Source organism: Neovison vison, chromosome 4, assembly GCF_020171115.1.
Source record: "Neovison vison isolate M4711 chromosome 4, ASM_NN_V1, whole genome shotgun sequence".
Classification (NCBI taxonomy): domain Eukaryota; kingdom Metazoa; phylum Chordata; class Mammalia; order Carnivora; family Mustelidae; genus Neogale; species Neogale vison.
In genome coordinates, this window is record NC_058094.1 from 189069028 (window position 1) to 189091289 (window position 22262).

General features: G+C 44.5%; 1 protein-coding gene and 1 long non-coding RNA gene across 4 annotated transcripts in view; one reads left to right on the top strand and one right to left on the bottom strand.

Moving 5' to 3' along the window:
• The window catches only part of DPY19L1 (dpy-19 like C-mannosyltransferase 1), a 94916-nt gene extending 84179 nt beyond the window's left edge, over positions 1-10737 (bottom strand). For all 3 annotated transcript variants that reach the window (XM_044246353.1, XM_044246352.1, XM_044246351.1), the window contains exon 1: positions 10368-10737. In XM_044246353.1, coding sequence (XP_044102288.1) covers positions 10368-10665 — 298 coding nt within the window. In that variant the 5' untranslated portion in view covers positions 10666-10737. The remainder of the gene's footprint in view (positions 1-10367) is intronic.
• A 311-nt stretch (positions 10738-11048) lies between these two features.
• On the top strand, positions 11049-14011 carry LOC122904974. The gene is made up of 2 exons (XR_006384295.1): positions 11049-11654; positions 13721-14011. It is a non-coding gene; the product is annotated as an uncharacterized LOC122904974 (long non-coding RNA).
• The last annotated feature ends 8251 nt before the right edge of the window (positions 14012-22262 follow it).

Here is a 22262-nt window from a genome sequence, read left to right on the forward strand (position 1 = left end):
CTACAATTACTACTAATACATCGGACTTCACATTCTCCAAGATGCCTGCCTGGTTATTTTCTGTTTTCATTTTGATCTTCCTGCTCCCTAAACTAAAAGTCTTTGCAGATTTGGCCCTTTTAATTTGTTTTCTCTTTTGAATGGAGAAAAAAAAGAAATGCACTCAATTTGTTACTAGAGATATTGAGTCCCAAGGACCATGACCGCTTTAAAATTCAGTCATGTATGAAGACACTACTACCAAGCTCTAGAATTCAGGGGTCTATGTGATTATGGCGGCAGGGCTGACTTGTAGTTCATTTGAATCTCCTCCATATATTTGGCATTAACCAGAACAGTACCTTATACCTGGAAAAAACTAGGAAGCTCTCAATTACAATGACAATGTCTAATATCTGTTTTTCAGTTGCAGTTTACAGAACACTTTTACATATTAAGTAAAACGATCCAAGAGTCCTCATGAGTCTAATATGACTCTTATTTTCCTAGGAGGTGCAAGGTCACATGCGTGGGACACACTATTACCTGGAGGAAAGCCTGGATTCTATGATTCTGACCACTGATGTCCTTTGAATTAGAAGCTTGGGCATGAAAATGTTAATAAGCACATTTAACCAAAAGAATGCACTCACATATGGAAGGAAATTCTTATAATTTAAAAATCAAGGACAAAGTCTTATTTTAAAATGAATATATGAAAACAGAGCATAGAAAATGTATATCACCACCCTCAAAAAGAATATAATTAGGCTTCTAAACAGAGAAATATACAAAGTAAATTTTCACATTTTTAAACATTTATGCATATACATATATTAAAGTAGGGAATACTTAATAGAACAATTACCCGCATATGGGTTTTTACAGCAATAAATTCTTTTTTTTTCTTTTTTTTTCCCCAATTTATTTATTTTCAGAAAAACACCTCCCACCCCCCCACCACTTCAAACCCCTCAGATTGTTTTTCAGAGTCCATAGTCTCTCATGGTTCATCTCCCCTTCCAATTTACCCAAAAGCACATACCCTCCCCAATGTCCATAACCCTACCCCCCTTCTCCCAACCCCCCTCCCCCCAGCAACCCACAGTTTGTTTCGTGAAATTAAGAGTCACTTATGGTTTGTCTCCCTCCCTATCCCATCTTGTTTCATGGATTCTTCTCCTACCCACTTAAGCCCCCATGTTGCATCACCACTCCCTCATATCAGGGAGATCATATGGTAGTTGTCTTTCTCCGCTTGACTTATTTCGCTAAGCATGATACGCTCTAGTTCCATCCATGTTGTCGCAAATGGCAAGATTTCGTTTCTTTTGATGTACAGCAATAAATTCTAACTTCCTTTAAAATCTTATCCTCACATAATGTGAACACAAATATTTCTAAATCAAACAGTAACCTACATTACTAATCTTCACAAAGTAGCTTTCTCTTTATTGAAAGAAAGGCATTTCAGTGTTTTAAGTACAAGTAGCTAGATAAATACAGACCCAAAATAATACGCTAGGCCATTAAATGCTTCTGAGCAATCACAGCAAAACTGCAAAACTTTAATAAACCTAATGGAAAAAGCGTAGAAGCTGCAGCTCTTCTTTAGAGGGGAAAAAAAGATCCACACATATACAATATAAACCTAGGCCTATCACATTAGGCAAGAGATTTTAACAAGTTCATTAATCAAGAAATCATTCCGGGGTGCCTGGGTAGCTCAGTGGGTTAAGCCTCTGCCTTCGGCTCAGGTCATGATCTCAGGGTCCTCAGATTGAACCCCACATTGGGCTTTCTGCTCGGCAGAAGCCTGCTTCCCCCCCTCTCTCTCTGCCTGCCTCTCCGCCTACTGGTGATCTCTTTCTGTGTTAAATAAATAAATAAAATCTTTAAAAACAAAAAATCAAGAAATCATTCCAATCTTCAGGTTATAGAGTCCCCCACAAATTGCAAACTGCCCTTGGATATCCCAAATATCCTATTCCTTAATGGTTAAGAAAACCATGATATCACTGATTACTATTTTACTCTGTTTTATACTAATGCCAAACAACCAACCAATCCAAAATAATTCAGAATCTAATCATTTAAAAAAAAAATAGTTAGGAAAAACAAAATGGAAACTAACAGGTTGACCATAAGGATATAACAGAGTGATTCCCCCCAAATAAGCAGAAGCCAGCAAAGTAGTGTTCTTGCCAAGAGAGTTATCAGGTCTTAGAATATAGGAGGTCATCTTCCCATTAATGTATCTTTAAAAAAAAAAAATTTGATTATTCATTTGAGAGGAGGGGGTTTGGGGCCACCAGAGCAGAGAAAATCCTAAGCAGACAAGGCACTGAGGGCGGAGCCAGAGGCAGGGCTTCATCTTGGGACCCTGAGATTTCCAGCTGAAACCAAGAGCAAGACACTCAAATGACAGCACCCCAGGCACCCTGCATTAATGTTTCTTTGATAGTTTTTTGACAGTTGCCTAAAACTATAGATCTGAAACCTACAATTTGACAGATATGCTCAACAAGCCAAGAGACCTTAACTTCGATCTCAGACTTCCCCCTGCAAACTCACTAATGATGTCAGGCCACTCACCTGGCCTACTTTACTTTCTTCACATGTAAAATTCCAGTAACTAACATTTCAGTTCTAGATTTTTTATGATATTTCCATGGAGATCAAAGATGACAAAAGAATGAGAAATAAGGTCTTATTAAAAAAAAAACACTTTTAAATGTAGTAGAAAACAGTGGCACTGTGCTAGTTACATAAGTTCTTTATGATTATTATTAAAATGTGGAGAAAAGATTCTGAGGTTTGACAACTGAAGCACTGAAAAGCTGCATTACAAAAAGCAGTGATTACTGTTAGGAAGTAATAGACAAATCCGGTGCAGAGCAATAGCATTTTAGGCAAATTTGAGTTGAGTTGTATAAAAATATGACTAAAGCCTCACTCTTCTCAATTATAACAAACTTCCCAAGTTAAAAATCTGTCAAGGTGGCAAGTTTTCAAAAGTAATTGGCCAAGTAATTTATAAACTGTGTTTAAAATACAGTTGGTACTACTATAAACTAGAAGATAAACTCCCCCCATCCTTGGTCAGTACAATGAATCACAATAGAACTTCTGTGAGTGATCTTGGTGACTAGGTTATTATGTTAACATTTGCTGCTAGAAGTTAAAATTACAAAATGCTGCCCAAGCATTGATCATGTGCAGTGACAGACTAACACACCCAGCAACTGGTTACCTTGGAAAGGAAGTCAAACACGAAGGAATATTCTGGACAAACGTGAAGATGTGTGAGCTGCTCATTTATGTATTCAGGGGGAATGTATTCAGGGGTAAATGTATTTGGGAAAGAATAACAATGCTGAAAAAATTTAAAAAAAATAGTATTGAAGTGGAAAAAAAGTTAACAATAGTTGTAGATTTATGTACTCTAAAAATCAATTCTTCCACTTTTAAATTTATTCCTATTCAATGATTCTTGAATTATGAAACATCATTCATGGAGAACTGATCTTTCCTATGAAATGACACTGCCTTTTATGGAATTAAACAGCAGCATAAAGGTCTTGACGTAGACATAGATGTAATTTTTACTAACTTTGATGATTAATCCTCTTTAGAATAGTAACCAAAGAAAACTAGCAAACTCATCCCTGGAAGAGTAATGTTCCAACGGTTTGGGCAAAGTATAATCTGATGGCAAAAGATAAACTAGCAAAGCAGGAATTTAGCACTAAAGATGTAAATTATAAAGCCTAAAGCTACCCCGCTTAGAAACAGGCACACAGACATACAGTCTCTGCGATAATGTAAATCTCATTAAGATAAACTTTAAGAAACATTAATACAGTCTAACAGGCTAAGTGTATAGAACTTATAAAAACAGCTATAGTTCAAATTTTAGCAACATCTAAATATGCATGTGTATAATAAAGTTTTACCTGCTTTTAGTATTGATGCCATATAATAGGCCAAAAATCAATCATAAATTGGTAATATATCCTTATATTTACACAATCTAAACTCATCATATTCATTATTTGAGCACACATGAATATAACATATTCAAAACCCTCCTAATTGTTTAGTTTAATAATAAAGCTGTTTAAATTATTATAAATAGTTCTTTAGAGTTAACCAGAAGTCTATCTCAGAAAGAAAAACACTGGTTTTAAACATTGAAGAAACTCTTTAAATCCCAAATTCCCATTTCATTCACTGGCTTTCCAGGGAAATGTACTGGCCCAACATCTAAGTATTCCTACACCCTTAGAGCTGATGCTCAGTTGTATCTAAGTGTTTCTTTGAAAGCCATCCCACTAAGATGGCCAGTGGTCCCTGTGCCTTCATAGTTCCTCAGTTTTTCTTGTCCCTTATGCCACCCCAATATGCCCACTTCTTATTCCCATATCTCTATGCATGATCCCTCTTTTTTTTATTTCCCCTAGGAAGGAACAAGAAAGCTAACATTTATTGAATACTAAAGTTGGCAGTTTCTCTGAACTGAGTCCTGGGGCTTCATTTCTTCTTTTGCTATACCGGCCCTAGAGAAGATGAAATACAGCATAGCAGTTAAGAGCATGAACTCTGAAGCCACATTGCCTGGGTTCAAATCCTGACCCTTCCACATTCTAGGGATGATCTTGGCCAAGTTATTTAACATCTGTATGCCCCAAATCTCCTATCTGATAAAACGGGTATGACGATCACAAAGTCATTGTCAGGACTGAGTTAGCAGTGAAATGAGTTTAAGACAAATGAATTAATCTAAAGCACTTAGAGCTATGCCTGGCACTGAGTAAACCCAGGATCAGTAAAAGATGCTATTATCAATTCCCATTAATTTAATACCACCCAGTTGCTGGTGATGCCCTATTGTGTTTCCATTCTGACATCTTCTCTTATGCCCCACGGCCCACTTGGCAGTTTTACTTGGACACCTCACAAAATGTCTCAAAGGTACCATAACCAGGATAGAATTCTCAATCTTTTCTCTCAAACCTATGCCCTCACTCATGCCCCTCATCTTCATGATCTTGATTAATGCCACCTTGTTTTCCTGGTTACAGCAACCAAAACCTAGAAATGATTCATAACTCTTCCCTTGCCTTCAATACAAGTCCAATTCATCAGCAATTCCTACCATTTTATTCTCCAAAACAGATCTCAAATCTCCTCCCCTTCACCACAGCCAACCATTCTCTTACAGATCCCCGCCAGAGCTCCCCTGCATGGTTTCTCTCTGCTCTGCCCTTGTACTCCACAAGCCATTTTCCCAAGAGTAGATTTCTCAAAATAAAAATTAAATCATACTACTCTCCTATTCAACACTCCTCAGTGGCTTCCCATCATACAAGGAATAAAACCCAAGCTCCTTAAGGAGACCTGGTCCGTGCCCCTGTTGTGTAGGACAGGCTAAGTTGTGGCCTACCACAGCAAATGCTGTGTGCCACATCCACACTGCCCTTTCTCTTCCTTTGGACAGTGCACTTCTTCTCTGCCTATAGGGCTCACTTTGAAGGCTACCTCCCCAAAGACTTTTCTGATTCTTAAGCAGTTATCTCCTATTTTTTTTTTCTATCTCAGCTACTTTTTCTTTCCTCCACTGGACTTACTGCAAGGTAGTATTAATTTTATTTGTCCCTGACCCTTTTAGAATGGAGTTTCATGGAGACAGAGGCTACCGCTGTCTTCTCTTCCATCTTATCCCCCTAAACTAGCATCAGATGTAGTAGGCATTCAGTAATCGGTAAACACAAGTAAAGCTGCAGTTTACATATATTATTTATTCTTTACCATAACCATGTGGGGCATTTATCATCCCCATTTTAAAGATGAGGCAGCCAAGAGTCAGAAATATTAAAGGACCTATAGCTTTTAAGTGTAGAAACAAGATTCAACTCAGGTCAGTACGGAGATGTCTATGCTACTTCAAAGCCAGTGATGCCACTAACCATCCCACAATGCACAGGAGAGTTTCCCCTGCCTCCATCCAAACATAGAATTATTCAATCCAAAATGTCCTCACGGTGCATACGAGAAGCCTTGCCAATAAAGGACCCACTTAAGTAGGGTGAAGTTGCCTTTGACTTCAGGAACCAGACAGGTAACAAATGAGTCAAGTAGGACAGAGGTAAGGGGAAAAACACAATAGTTTTCATTACCTGTCTCTTCCGTATTCAGGTTACAATTTTATTATGTTTGTAGATGACATATTACCTTATAGCCTTTCGCCACAGGCATGCTTTATTTGCGTGCTTAACATGCATATTCTTCACTTCCACCAAAGAAAGGACTCCTTCCATTTCTCTTTGAAACACAGAGCCCTCTCCAGTTATCCTTTTCATTACCCTCTTTTGATAATAGACATGGGTACAAAGAACTCTAAACTAACAGCCATATCAGATGAAGAATGGCAGCTTACAGCCCCAGATTTGGGAAAACAACAGAGACTAGGAGAAATGGGCAAACTGGACTGTCTGTGCCCCTGCCTTAAAAGAGGGGAGGGGCACCTGGGTGGCTCCCTCGGTTAAGCATCTGTCTTTGGCTCGGGTCATGATCCCAGGGTTCTGGAATTGAGTCCTGCATTGGATTCCCTGCTCAGAGGGAGCCTGCTTCTCCCTCTCCCTCTGCCTACCTCTCCCCCTGCTTGTGCTCTCTCTCTGTGTCAAATGAATAAATAAAATCTTTTTTAAAAATTTTAAAAAATAAAATAATAAATAAAAGAGGGGGGGCGCCTGGGTGGCTCTGTTAGTTAAGCATCTGCCTTTGGCTCAGGTCATGATCCCAGAGTCCTGAGATCGAGCCCCATATCGGGCTCCCTGCTCAGCAGGCAGCCTGCTTCTTCCTCTCTATCTCCCCACTTGCTTGTGTTCCCTCTCTCAATATCTCTGTCATAAATAAATGAAATCTTAAAAATAAATAAATTTAAAATATAAATAAAAGACGGGAAGCAAGAAGCACTTAGTTCTAGGGGGTCGCTGATATGTAGGAATGTCAGCCCCGTGATGCTGGACAGTTTGCTTCTAAGTAGAGGCAGGACATAGGGCTTTAAAATTACTGACACTTCCCTCCACCTAACCCTACCCCAGATTCTGACTTAACTGGTCTGATGTGTGGCTTGGCTATCAGGATATTTTTTAAAGCTTCCAGGTGACTCTAGTCCAGTTTTGCTAAGATTGAGAGCCACCAATCTAACCCAGGCCTCCCATTTTTACTTATACACAAACTGAGGCTCAGGGAAGCTCAACACCTTCCTCAGGCCCCCAACTAGTTAAAAACAGGTATAGAATCAGAAAACAGTTATTCTAAGGCAGTGTTTTCAAACCATAAGTTTTAATACTATGTCATAAAACTCAAGAGTTAGTAGATGGCATTTATTTTTTAAAAACGACAGAATAGGAAATCAGAGTATACTGCACATTATAGGAGTAAGTATTGTTACACGACACTTGTTTCAAGTATACGCACATTTCTGCGTCTCTAAATCCACTCTCTTCCCTTCTCTGCCTTATTCTGAGGCCTGCAGAATGCTTCAGCTGGGTCCGTTGCCAGAGGGGTTCCAGTTGGTCAGCCAGTGAGGGGCATGAGTGGGAGAGCAGAAGGTGGGAGGAGAGGATCTGGGGTCCCCCTTCCTGGGAGATACTGCTCCCAGAACACAGCCCTCCCCGGGGTCAGCTCCTGATGAAGCACCCCTTCCCCTGGAGGCCCAGAGGTGGTAACACCTCTGACTGCTGATAGGCAGGGATGTTTCAGTGTCTTTTATGGGTTCCTTAAACTGTTCACTTCTGAAAACAGTCCATTTGTTAAATCTGTTTCCTACCAGGACACCGACATACCTAAATGGAATAACAGAAACATGCGTGTATGTACTGGGTTGTACTTCTAGAAGTGTGAGCAGATTTAATGTACATTGTATTTCTTACTGTGAGTTATGGTCAATAACGTTGGAGAAACAGATCATGGTTTTTCTCTACTATATTGCTGCTCCCCTTGACTGATGTAGGGAGCTATTAGAGTGATACTTCAAAAAACAAACATTTGAAAAACAATTCTTAATGACTGTTACCACTAAATAAATAGAAATAAGGTCTAAAAATAAGAAAAATATGTGTGTTTGTTAAGTAGATTTTTTTAACAGTGCTTAACACTGCCCAACAGCAGAAAGGGTCATCGTGGTAGGTAGTGAGTTCATCAGTGCTTAGTACATATGGAGGAGATGAAAGAAACCGAACTGAGAACCTCTAGTCAGTTTCTAACACTTAAGTATGTGTGCTATCAGGGAGCTTCAAGTTGTAAAATTTCTTCCCAAACAGAAATAAAGCCATTTTTGTGATACCAAAATCCTACACTAAAGACTTGCATGGTGTCAACTCAATTCACACTCATTCTGCAAAGGGGAAAAAGAGAGGGAATGAGAAAGCTTTCAAAAATGTCTAAACTCTGCTCCTTCCTGCAGGACCCAAGGGTACAAGGCCAGAGGAAGAATCAAACATCCTATGTCCGTTCATTCTCCAGAATCCGGTAGATGGCCTTTTGTAAATGTATAGAAAATCATCCAACCTCCATCCAACGACCAGTGTCCAGAGTACACCCAAAAATGTGAGACAGCTCCTTCCCTGTACCTCTTACCAATACCCAAATGGGAAGTCAAGTAAAGTGCCACAGTGTTCTATTAATACAAAACTGCATTTAGGTATAAGCATTAAATATATTGCTTACTAAAACCAAAGCTAAGCCATCCAATAAAAGATTCAAAGTAAATGCAATTACAAGAAAACTGCAAGATTATTATCCTATGGGTGTTACTGTAACCTCCCTGAAAAAGAAGTGGTGCCCTTCCATATTTCACTATGAAGTGGTTAATGTTTACAATAGCCACTCAATAAAAATGCAGCTTCATTCTGTCACAAATCAGTATTATGCATGTGCTTTTATAACAGCAATTAAAACTCATTAAAGGCTTTAGACACAGAATGCCTTCCCATATATTAGCCACCCCCTTTTAGTTCTACTCAGTAAGTAGGGGAGGTGATAATCTCAGGTCACAGGAAGGAAGGGCTCACAGAGGAAATAATTTGAAACTTAAACCGAACCACCACTCTGCACAGGATTTTGAGCTTGTCTCATCCATTGTACCATGCTGCCTCCCCAAGGTGAACTTATCTAACCTGCACACTGGTAAGGTTTTTCAGGCTCGCTACTGAAAAGAGGATGAATATACAGAAAATACTGAATTTTCTTGGCTTGAATCTACAATACATAAAAGTATCCAAATAACAGTATCAACCTTTCTGAGCCCATTAAACACACACACACACACACACACACACACACACACGGAGATGACTCTGGCCTTTTATAACTGAGTGGCTTCTAGTGGTGGATGTTATGTCAGGGGAAGCCGAATTGCTGAGTCCTAATCCTTCGCCTATATTGAAATCCAAATTGTTTTGGGCCACTAAGGGAATTTGAAAGGATAATTAGGCATAAATCACCAATAGTTAAATAATGCAGTAGCCAAAGCCCATTAATGGTATTATATACTAAAGGCAGTATTACATTTTACTGGCTTAGAAAAATTAGGCCCATTACCTAAACTGCTACAACTCGCCTTATCGGAATGTCAGTCAGGAAACAAAGGAACCTAAAGTCGGTCCACAACCTGTGACTCTTTCAACTTTTTCTTTTTTTTTCCCAGCATATAGCTGCACATCATCCATTTAGTGCATGGAAGCGGAAAAGGAGGGAAGTCCTCCACACCAAATGTTCCTAGGTCAGCAGAGAGGATTAGAGCTCCAGTGCCCCAAACACAACACAACCTGGAAAGTGACGTGCCGAGAGGAATCACTAAGTACCACCGGCAGTGATTGCGGCCAAGAAGAAAAAAAGCACGCTAAAATTTAATTATAAGTTTAGCAACTTTCTAGGACAGGGAACGTGCTTCTGCTTTTGAGCTCCACGGCATCGCTTCCAACCAAAAGCAAACCATTCTCCGGCCAGGGGCCGAGATAACGGGAAAGCGGCCGGTCCGCGCCAATCAGCGGCGCCCAAGTCTCGTTAGCGCAGACCTGTCAGTTCGCCGCCAGGCCGGGCAGCTGTTGATCTCGGGGCCATTTTTTTTTTTTTTTTTTTTTTTAAACGGAGACGGAGAGCGGACGGGAAGGGAGCGAGGAAGGCTGAGCCAGGCGGAGGGGGAGGGGAAGAGGAGGTGAGGACGTCCCAGGAAAAGTCGGAGAGGGCTGCAAACTGGCGGGGACCGGGCGGCGGGGCTCGGCGGCGCGGAAGTGGGAGGAGAGTCTAGGGGAGGGGGAAAGGGGCCCGCGCCTCAAAGTTCGGCGTCCCGGCGGCGCCCGAGCTCTGGGGCTGCTCACCTAGCAGGAGCGTGGTCCAGGTCCGGCCGCGCCCCGCGCGCCGCAGGCCCAGCGCCCCGCGCAGCCCGGCCACCAGGCGCCCCCCGAGCCCGCCCCCGGCGGACGGCGCGGCGGGCTCGGCGCGGGGCCCCTTCCTGCCCGCGGCGCCCTTGCGCCCGGGGGACCGGGGCGCGCGCTCGGGCCCGGGCTCCCCGGCGCCGGCGTCCGGCGCCCCCCTCAGCGGCGACTGAGAGGCGCGGGGCGGCTGGGGCGGCTTGGGGGCCGCCTCTCGGTGCTTGTTCCGCGCCTGCAGGACCATCTTGGCATAGTCGCGCCCGCTCGCTGCGCGCGCCCGGACGGCGGCCGGGGAACGGCGGGCTGGCGGGGCGGCCCGGGCGCCGCTCACTCTCCGGCGGGCGGGCGGGCGGGCGGAGGGCGGGCCGTTCCCTCCCCGCGGGCCGGGAGGCGGGGAGAGCAGCAAGGCCGGGCGGCGGCTGCTTGCTTTGGCGGTACGGCCGGGAGGCGGCGCCGGACTCGCTCGCCCGCCGCCGTTGCCGCCGCTCCGGTTGTCACGGCGACCGCGGAACGCCGGGGGGCGGGGGCGGGGACACCCTGTGAGCAGCCACGGCCCCGCCCCCGCCGCCCTTCCGCGCCGGACGCGCGCTCCCGGCTGGCTAGCGCGCACGCGCGGACTTCCGGCGCGGGAGGGGTAAGACCTGGCGGCGGCACCGGGACCCCCGCCCGGCTCGGGGCCCGAGTGGGGTTCTGTCGGGACTCGGGCGCTGAACGCCTTCCGGGAGCGGCCGCCCCTCCCCCTGGGAGTGGTTGGGAGGAAGCAAGGGCCGTCTCGGGGCTGGGGCTGTCGGCGAAGTTTCGGACCCCATTCACGGTGCGCGTGAAGCCCCGCGAAGCCCGCGTGGCCCTGGCGGCTCGTGTCGGGAGTGGACCGGGCGGGGGAGGAGGCGCTCGGGAACTACCACGGGGGGCGCTGTGCCGGCGCTCTGCGGCCTCCGGGGCCCCTCCGCTGGGAGGCGAACGGAAAAAAGTCAGTGGTCTCACGGACTCCACAGTGTGTGGTCTCCCTGCTAGGGGACGCTGCCCAGGGCAGTTCCCTCCACGGACAGGACCGACCGTGCAGCCCGATTTAAAATGGCAGCAGAGTATCTCCGGGAAAGTGATAAGCGTGGAGGCACAAGTAAGTGTGTGCCTGACGTTGCAATCCTAAAGTGAAAACCATGGTGGGAACCCAGGTTGAAGGTGATCAAACTGAACGGCCCGAGAAGGAAAAATTATCAACAAGTATGTTGTGTAAGTTTCGCGTGCTGTGATCTCGTGACTTAAAGCAGAGAAACTTTATTTGCTGATAAAATACAAAACTTTAGTGAGAACGTATTTTCTCTAACAGAGCACGGAATGCGTGAGTAAAGGAAGCCCAGCAAGGTTAAGAAAACCAGGCAAACCCCAGTTTCCCTCGTCCCTCTATTCCACCGAACTCCCAATTCTTTGCACAAAGCCCTACAGCTTTATGGGTTAACTAAAAGATTTCCTACCCTGCGGTGTCCGGTGGGCTTGTTCCCGAAAGTTGTCCTTAAATCCCAATTTTGTAAATCAAGTCACTTTTGATTATTTCCGTTATAATTCCAGAGGCTTCACGTGGCTTTGGATCCTACCCTTAAGTTGCTCCACTGAGCGACGTCTTTATTAGGGAAGTTAATACAGGCATCCATTCACTGTTATGCCTTTTTAAGCGACAGAATTCTTTTGTAAAGGGAAAAAAAACCGTTACCATGCTAATTGGTAATCCCTCATACTCTGTATTTTGTGAATTAGGATTTACAGCTGTTGTTTTTATTGGAACAGGGAACAACTATTTTTAGACACTTTTTCAAAAAAGTGATTGCAGGTGAAATCAGGGAATACTTGAATTCTTTTTTTTTTTCTTATCAATACTTGAATTCTGAAACAATGTGTCAGATGGATCCAGTGTTGTCCTCTTGGATTAATTTTGAATTGATGATCGGTTAGATTAAAAGTACCCTACTTCAGTGTCTGTTAAAGGTAATATAAATAATTCTTGACTGTTTTTAATGATTGGAAAAACACCTGGAAAAGGAAGTTTAGTATTTGAACAACGGGATTGCTTGGCTGTCTCCTATACATGGTAGGCTGGATTCAGGAACTGCCTCCCTTCAACTGGTACCATTTCACCCAAGAAAATACATGTTGAATGAATGAATGAGTAAATGAATGCAGGAAATGATATAATCAAATGATGATTCAAAACCCTGTGTTCTGTAGTGCAGTTGAAATCACCTTGTTCTAGCTCTCTCCTACAGTCTCAGATTTCTAGAGGACAGTCTTTACTATTCAGTTTCATATTGAATAGAACCTAACCTGCAGAACCTAACCCAGAGCCTGACTATGGAAGTTTGTTGAATTGAATTAATGGAGGACATATATTTAAGACCCAGCCAGTGGATTTTGATTAAGTCCACCATGGCTGATGAGACCTCTTCTTTGCTTAGAGACCATGTAGAGAACCCCAGAGAGGAGCAGTGTGGGATATTGGTCGAAACCTGGTGATTTTAGGCCAGAGTTCCAGCCTTTGGTCTGAAATGTGCCAGCCCTCTAGTGTTGGCCAATTTTCTTATCCCTAAAATGGGGGTAATGAAAACATCTATCCTACAGGTTTGTAAAAATTAAATTAGACAATGTATGTAAAGTATCTGATAATTACTTCCATCAGAGTAATTTGTCAGTAAGTGTTCAAAGCAGTGGATGGTGAGTAAGGAAGATGGTAGGTCCTCTGCCCTCCCAGAGGCTGACAGTCTCCAGTGGATGTGAGGAGGTAGGGGAGTAGATCACAGAAGAGCAAGGACAGCTGTGTGCTCTTTGGACCAGTCATAGACTGGATGTGATTCCAGCTTCTAAGCTACCTGAGGAGTTGACCTTCCCTGAGGATCCTCCTTCCACACATGCTCTACAAATAATGCCCATTGGTGGGGCATTAAACCTGGATAAAACAGTAGGCATATCCTCTTGCTCTTCCTCCCTCCATCCCAACCCCCAAAAAAGTATATTTCACACAGGGTGGGTGGTAGAGCAGAAACCAGAACAGTCATGGAAGGTTACATGCCAGATTTCATTTTGCATTTATCACAAGAGCCCAGGATGCACTGTATTCATATTTGTATCTTTAGGCTAGTGCCTGCCACATAATGGTGGATGCTTTAAAAAAAAAAAAAAAAAAGACAAACTGAAACTTGCATTTTAAAAATTGTTGTGCACAGATGATCCCATGAATCAATGATTGTAATGAATATGGATTAAGCATTATAGTCAGTGGCCACCTTTAATGTGCTTTTCTTTTTAAGAGTTACAGATGCAGCAGGAAGAAACTTCCTTATGGAACATTATAGAAATACTGAGCCAAGGCAAACAGATTCCAACAGAGCAACCACTCATGAAGAATCCAGGATGCAAACCCAGTCCCTTTCTCACTAGAAGCTACACTTCGGGCATTTGAAATAAAAACTTCTACTTAAAAAAATAATTTATAAAGACTTTGGGGATGGAGAGAGAGGGAATTAAAAAGGGGAAATGAGCATAAAAGAGATGACAAGTAAATGCCCCAAAATAAAGCTTAACAATATTAAAATAAGCAACCAGGGAATCACGTTAAATAAGCAATGAAAAGAAAAATTTGGTCAAGGGAAGACTATGCTGAGAACCAGTTTCATTATTTCTCTACACTGGCATTTTAAAGGCCCTTTAAAACTTTCCGATTTCCCCCATTTCCTCCCACTTGCTCTCTTGCCCACAGAGTGAAGCAAAAGGAGAATCTTGACTATGGCCTCTATTTCTCATTTTCTTGGACTAGGTCACTTATCTCTTTACTGGAGAAGTATCGTGGGGGTAGGTTCTAGATTTCTCAGCAGTAGCTCCTAACAGGAAGAACCTGCAAAATCCCAGCCCACTTTCCCAGAAGCCTAAAATGGGTGGGTGCAACAAAGTCTGTGTAACAGTCAACTTTCAGCAAAGCTCCAACATTAATTTGTCAGTGTGTTATAATGTATGTCTTTAGTCTCTGGGGAGAACAAATGTAAATTGCTACTTTATTGTTTTTCAGATTTTATCTTCCCTCTTTCTGGTAGCTGACCTTGTAATTTAAACTGTTTTTGCTCCAATAGAGTGTTCCCGGGAAACTCAGGGAGCACATCATTAGTTCTACTTACAGGGCATCGTGGAAAACCACTCAGGCTCAGAGGTGCATGTTTCCCTAAATTGCGGGTCCTGTTGGCTAAGGGCTTGCTCTGTCCTTGGTGCCTTAGTAGACATTACAGACATTAAAAATTCATATACTAAGTCTCCAACCCCAAAGGGTTTGCAGCTTAGTTAGAGACACAGGGTAAGCTAGAATGAAATGTAGTTCTGTAGGAAAATACGTGATCCAGAGTGTAAGTACTGAAAGAGCTCCAAAGAGAAGGGCCCATGGCTGACATGACTGGGGAGTTCGCAGGGAGGAGGAGAAACTGGGTCTAGGCCTTGTGGGAATAATAGATTTTGTTTGAACAGAAGGAAACAGAGAAGGCATTACAAGTGGGGAATAGCGTGTTTTGAAACCCTATGTGGCTGATATGCTGTATAGTAGGTACTAATAGTAACATCTTAAGACCTTTCAGAGTGAGGAAGGGAAGAAACAGCTAATGTAAGTATCAGGAATAAATAAACGGATTAAAGAGTGAATAAATGAAGTAATGATTGTAATATGACATGCCCAGAGCACCCCAACATGGCTCAGGGCTCTCAAAGCCCCATAGATCTATCTAGACCCGACCAGGCTCCTCTCTGAAGGATGCTAAGCAACCCTCACACCCAGGGGCCTTAGAAATACTGAGAGCCAATGGATTCCACCCCAGGCTCTGATTTGGGCCAGGAGTTACTCTCGTCTGTCAGGCCTCTGGTGACCCCTAGCCAGAACACTGAGTCTCTCACCTGCCTGCAGCCATGGATCAGGTAGGGGACTGACCTAGACTCTTGTCTCAAGGCTTCAGGGGAAGCACCTGGATGCATTGCACAGTTTTGCCTTTCACCCTTAAACTGTTGCCTCTACTCAACCTTACCTTGTGCTCCCTGAGCCATCAGTCCATTCCTGATACACTCTGTTCTTCTCAGTGTGTTATAATGTATGTCTTTAGTCTCTGGGGAGAACAAATGTAAATTGCTACTTTATTGTTTTTCAGATTTTATCTTCCCTCTTTCTGGTAGCTGACCTTGTAGTTTAAACTGTTTTTGCTCCAATAGAGTGTTCCCGGGAAACTCAGTCTCCACCTCCCGCTGTTTCCAGAGGCCCCTTCTGCAACAGGTTCATTCCTGACAAGGCCACCCCTTCTCTCCCCATAGCTCCTTTCTGCCTCCTGGAGAACTTCTCCAAACTCCAAGGCAGCTCTACCCTTTGTCATAGCTGTCCTCCATGGGTATTACTCTAGCCCTGGCTCCAATCTGCTCAGTTCCTTCCAGTGCTCTGAAGGACTACACCACCTGTCTAACAACACCCAGCCCCTCAGTTCCCCCAAGATCCTCTCTGGTGAGCTGCACTCCTACTCCGTGTCATCCATCCATCCGGGTCTTCCGGATCCTTGTCATCACCCTGACTGGCTTTGCTCTACGTTTAAAATTCAAACAACCCAACTTCCAAGGCCTCTAAGTCTCTTGGTTATTCCATTTCGAGTGCCAACGCCTATCCCTGCAGCTCTGTCTGCCAAGATGTCCACCTCCCCTACTGCATGTCCTCCTCTCCCACCAACCTGGCCAAATGGTACTGTCCCAACTTCAAATCTGCACCCAGTGCTGCTGAGGAACACTGGAGAAATCCCACTATGTGGAAGGCAGTAATCCCTAGGAATTCATAGTTTCCTTCAGCAGCTGGACCCTAAGTGCTTCCTGAAATCCTTCCATATTCTCCTGGTCCCATTCTCCAGAGCAGGTGCAGCAAAAGTTCACTAATGCAAAGGAGTGTCCCTAAAACAGAATTCACATGTTGAAACCTAGTCCCCAGTGTGGTGGTGTTTGGAGGTGGGACCTTTGGGAGGTGGTTAGATCCTGAGGGCAGAGACCTTGGGGATGGGATTAGTGTCCTTATTAAAGAGTCTTAGCGTGCTCCTTTGCCATCTTCCTCCATGTAAGGACATGCTATAAAGAAGGGTATCTGTTAAACCAGGAAAGAGACTCTCACCAGACACCAAACCTATCAGGGCCTTGATCTTGGACTTCCCAGCTTCCAACGGTGAGAAATGAATTTCTGTTGTTTATAGGCCACCCAGTCTCCATCTTGTCATCTGACCACACCCTTCCTTTGGTTTTTCTGACCCACACACTTGGTTTTTGTGTCTCTTCAGCTGTTCTTTTCCAATCTCCCTTAAAATTCCCTCTTGTTCACTAAATGTTGATCTCCCCCAGGTTCAAAAACCAGCTTCTCCTCCTTTTTACTCTACATATGTTCCCTGACCATTTTCACTGTTCTCTGATGAATAGTTCCATCTCCAGCCCAAATCTCCTGCACACATTCGATATCACTCTGGCATGTATTTTTGGCACCTTAAAATCCCAAATCCCGGGGCGCCTGGTTGGCTCAGTGGATTAAAGCCTCTGCCTTCAGCTCAGGTCATGATCCCAGGTTCGAGCCCCGCATCAGGTTCTCTGCTCAGCAGGGAGCCTGCTTCCCCCTGTCTCTCTGCCTACTTGTGATCTCTGTCTGCCAAATAAATAAATAATCTTTAAAAAAAAAAATCCAAACCTGTTTCATTTCTAGTGTCCTAATCTCAGTAAATGGCACCACAATTCTTTCTATCCTCCTGTCGAGGAAGTCATTCTTATTTCTTCTCTCTCACTTCCATGATCCCATCAATCACAGAATCCCACTGATTTGTCTCATGAATGTCTCCCAAATAAATTCCTTTCTTTCCATCCTTATGACCATGATCCACCACTCTTTTTCACATGGCCTTCAGCACTTCCTAAATTAATGATTTTGCATCTTCTCTTGCTGCCCATCACTCGTCTGGAGAATGCGGTACACAAATTTGACAATGTTGCTCCTTAAAAACAAAACAAAAAAGGCAAAAAACTCAGCCCTCCCAGATTCCTCAGCATGAGGTACCAGACCATCATGATCTGTGCCTTACTGTGCTCTCCCTCTTCTGTTTCTTCTCCAGCCCCATCCCCGCCTTGTCCAAACACTCTGTGCCCTCAATCCCCCCGGACTATGCACACGCTCTTCTCTTGAACTGTCCCACTCCTGCCTACCCAGCCCCTAGCAGTTCTCCAGAACAACTGACTCATCCTTCACACCTCACGTAGAAACCAGTTCCTGCAGCAACTTTCCTCCCCCTCCCTCCCCGCCTCCTGGGCTATACATCCAGTAACCTAGACTCCCTTCTTTCCTATGACTTACCACACAGTCTCTGCCTGTTTATTGCTCTACCTTCTCTGTTAGACCATATGTCTCTTGAAGGAAAGCTCTGTAGTAGGTGCCGTTGCCCAGGAAGCAGACTCGGAGGTGAGGGGGCACATGCAGGTGGTTGGGGGGCGTTCTCAAGAACAAAACCTGTAAGGGAGCAGGGAGGGAGGAAAGCTCGACTGGGCAGAAGAGGAACTGAGCCACAGCGCAGGTGCAGCAAAGGCCTCAGCAAGCCCAACAGGGAGCTCTGGAGCTGGGATGGCCCTTCCAGATCATCCCAGATTGCGGCAAGAGACACCAGCCTTTGATCACACATCGACAACCATGGATGCTAGCTGCCTACATGGGGGAGGGGATAGGGAAAATTGAGCAACCTCTCCGCCCGCCCCCCACTGCACACAGCACCCATGTCCACACCAGGTGGTGGTGTCTCAGGGCCTGACGCACCACAGGCACCTATTCTAGCTTTTGCTTCCATTTTCATTTTTTGAAGACAAACATTTTTCTCAAATTCCTCTTTTATTATTAATAACCTGTGCATTTGTGAAGGAGACATTCAGGAGAAGCATACAGAGTTTGCCAGTAGGAAAAAAAAATGGGAAAAGCAATATAGATACATTTTCACAAAGTTTACCCTTCATTCTTTTTTTTTTTTTTTTTGGGAGTCATATTTTGGAGAAATAGCTCTTGAATGTCCCTAATAATTCTTCTTTAGTAGTTTAAGATGGATCTTGGAAACAGGTCTTGAAAATACTGCCCAAAAAAAAAAAATTTTTTTTTGAGGTAGATAACAATAGACCACGTACTATTTATAAAACTTTGTTAAAAGGTTACACAGATATATGGTTTTGAGTTCTGTGGAAGGTATCTTTGGTGTCACCTGACCCTGAAGGGTGGGGGGAAGAAGGTGTGAGGGAATGGCCACAGCCGCTCAAGTAAATACCACAGTTCAGCCAGCTCCCATCCCTGGAGCTCCGGCAACATTAACACTACTGGGGAGCTTTAAGAAATACCAGTGCCCAGACCTCACCCCAAATCATGAATTCAGAAAGAGAGGCCACAGACGCTCCCAGGTGATTCGGCCAAATCGTGAGGCTGAGACCCTTCAACCCTCAGGAAAAAAGAAATTATGTGCATTCCTTGGTTACATGATAGACTTTCAACATATATTAATTTATTTTCTGCAGGGTCTGTGTGGTAAAAGGAAAAAACAAAAACAAAAAACAATGAGGTAGGAAGAAATGCAAGATGTCACTCCGTTCAAAGCCAAGAGTAGCTTTCTCACATCAGAGGCAGGCTTCTGTCCAGGACACCATCTCTATTTGAATCTCTCTTCTGCAGCCTCTCCAACACCTAGACCTGGTCACAGATACCAGCTTAACCCACAGCACACAGTAGTACACCGCGCTGGTTGGGAAGTAGTTGGGAACTTCAACTTGGAGTGCAGGGATTCGCCTCCTGGACTCCTTTTCCTCCCCCTGGCCCAGACCCAGCTTTGCCACAGCTTGGAAAACCCAGAGCAGGAATCTCCTCTCTCCCCCTTCCCAGAATAGCCAGAAACAGAAAGAGCTGAACAGTGATGGATGTAGGGAAGGAGAAATGAATCAAGGTGCGAGTGTGAGCAGCCAGTGAAGAGAGTCACGAAATATTTAGAAGAACAGCTCCTTGTGCCAGATCTCGGTTTTCCTGGAGCTTCCCAAGCCCAAGACATATTTCTGGAGGTAGCCGAGGAAGAGGCCCATGGGATTTGAAGTATACTGAAAACAAAAGAAATCCGGGTGGAGGCACCCTATGTAAGTTATGTGCAGGCAGTATTCAGCGCAGGTATGATGTATTTGCCCTTTATGTATATGTCCTTTATGTATTTTGGTCTCTGGGCACAAAGGAAAATCCTCAGAAAAGCAAAAGCCTCCCAATAATAAATAGCAACAGCTACTCTAAAACTTGCCTTTCCCAGATCCTGGGCACTGTTCTGTGTCTTTCCTACAAATTATTTAATCCTCACAACAACTTGCAAGTTGCATGCTTTTATTCTCTCCAGCTTACTAGGGGGAAAGCAGAGAGAGGCTCAGTGACTTGCCCAAGGTCAGGCAGCTGGTTTGAGGTGGACCTGGGATATGAACCCGTGGTTGGGGGCAGGAGGGAGCACCCTGCCCAATCCTTAAGTCCGTACTCTCTTTGAAGAGGAACGTTCATGAAAGGCACCATGAGTTGTGGTTTCCCTTAAGAGCTAAAAATTGCTTCCTTGAAAGTAAACCTTTACCCTCCCATCCAACAATTACGGGCTTTCATAAGAGAGTATGTTCCGGGTGACTGAGTGTGACATATCACAGGGATTAACTTGAGTTCTCTTTAATTCATGTATTGTAAAGTAAGTTGTGTGTAGACTTTGGGACTCTATTTTTAGTAAGACATGACTTGCTCTACAGCTGACAGCCCATTGCAACCCCCGGGGGTGAGTGGGGGGTGTGTGGAATTGCAACACCACCATTTTGGGAAGCACCAGGCTGGCGAATAGACCTAAATGGAAGGATATTTATATGACTGAGTTGGAAAAGGTAGCTGGAAGATGCATGAAGCTAGATAGCAGCAGTTTGCGTCAGACCTCCCAGCTTTGTGCCTTTCTGGAAAAGTGGGCAAGGAAAGTAGCTGGCAGAAGAGCAAACGTCACAGTGTTGCAGTTGAGCTGCAGAGATAAGCTTCAGGCCATCCTGCTGCCTGCCAAGACTACAGGACAGAAGTCCCAGAAGCCGCAGCTTTTATTGTGTAAGATTAAATCACTGCTGGCTCAGAGCTCCCCCCTTTGAAACAGCAAACGGCAGGCCCTGGGGGAAGAATGAACCACTTCTCCCGGGAAGTCCTCATGACCGGATGTCTTGCTCCTTTGATGCTTCGGGTCAGCGAGGTGACTTTGGTCAAGTCACTGAATATTACTATGAAAGTATAAAATGCGTGCTTCCCTAAGTCCCTTCTTACTCAGAACCCTGTGCTGATTTGATTAAAATGAGACTGGTGCAGACTTTTGATTCCCTTTGAGAAGGGCTAGCTTGAATGCTAGATTTTCACTGCGTATTTTTCTCCTGCCTTCAGTCTTCTCCCAGTAATCCACTTCGGTGTCGTTTTCTTTTTCATTTCCAGTGAAGAGATTTTGCAAAGCCTTACTAGTCTGTCTCTGGACCACAGACTCTAAAGCGTACATTGCTTGTACACCAGAATGGGGGATGCCCCTCGCCCCCACCTACACCAGCAAGCTTGCAGCTGCATTCTGTGACTTGACCTTTCGCCCCAGGTGAACGGATGTTGACCCACACGGGGCCTAGCATAGCCTCTCCACCGAAAATTCCATCTAATTTAGTTTGGACAAGCCTGCTGAATGGAGGACTCGAAATAGAAAATGATGGAGCAGTCTCCTTCTGCTTGTCGCATCAACCGAGAAGTAGGAAAGATGTCAATCTGCGGGAAGAGTGGAATGCAACAGACAGCAGGAGAACGGGGGAGGGAGGGAGGGAGGACGGATGAGTGAATGGGTCCTGAAGAACCACACTTCCCACCAGTTGCTGCTCGCAGACCCTGCCTGAAGGCCGGCCACGTTCCAAGGCTCCGGGACCAGAGGCGCCCTGCAGTTCTTTCTGTGAAGTCTGCTCACATTTTTTTTTAATGCTTACAACCAAGAGTTCTAACTCCTCAATGAGTGAATTGTCATTAATGTGACAACTGAAATGGGCAAAGGTGAGGTAGGAAAGCAGAGTAGGCTCCATGTTAGAATGGCTGTCTCCGCTGGTTTCTTCCAGGCCCCATTTACTCGTGTTCTATATTTTGCCTCTGAATAAGCCAAAGAAGCTGTGTTCCCACTTGTGTTTCCACTTCAAGGGGAAAGCAAGAAAGTGAATCATTTTCTAACTTCTGTCCTAGGGTCCCAACACCTGATAACATCGAGAAAGAGCTGGACCCCAAACAATGCAAGACATCGAGCTTAACCTCACCAGATCCAGCACATTCTCTGTCAACAAACGTGGCTGACGCTGGTGTCAACCTTCAGTGACTTAAGGAACAACACCTGTTGTTCACTTGACATTTGCCTTTGGTTGGACCGTACCCTGGATTCCTGGAAGAACACATACACCAGACCCCTTTCAGCATAAATCCCAACCCCAAGCAAGAGTGAGACTCATTCTCCTTTCCTTTCGGAGTCTCCCAGACACTCCGTCTACTCTTCTGTTGCTCATGCTAACACTTTCTCCAGCTTGCATTTGATTTCTATCCTGTGCAAAGCCAAGAGCCCTCTTGGCTGGTCCTGGGACACCCCCAGCTATCCTCAGGCTCAGCCGGTCTGCATCGAGGGAAAACTTTTTACTTGTCTTACTGCTACATGTAGGATAAAAATAATAATCATATTTCATGAAAAACAGGCCGATGACCATTCTGTTTTTGTTTTTAAATTCTTTCCTCTATAAACA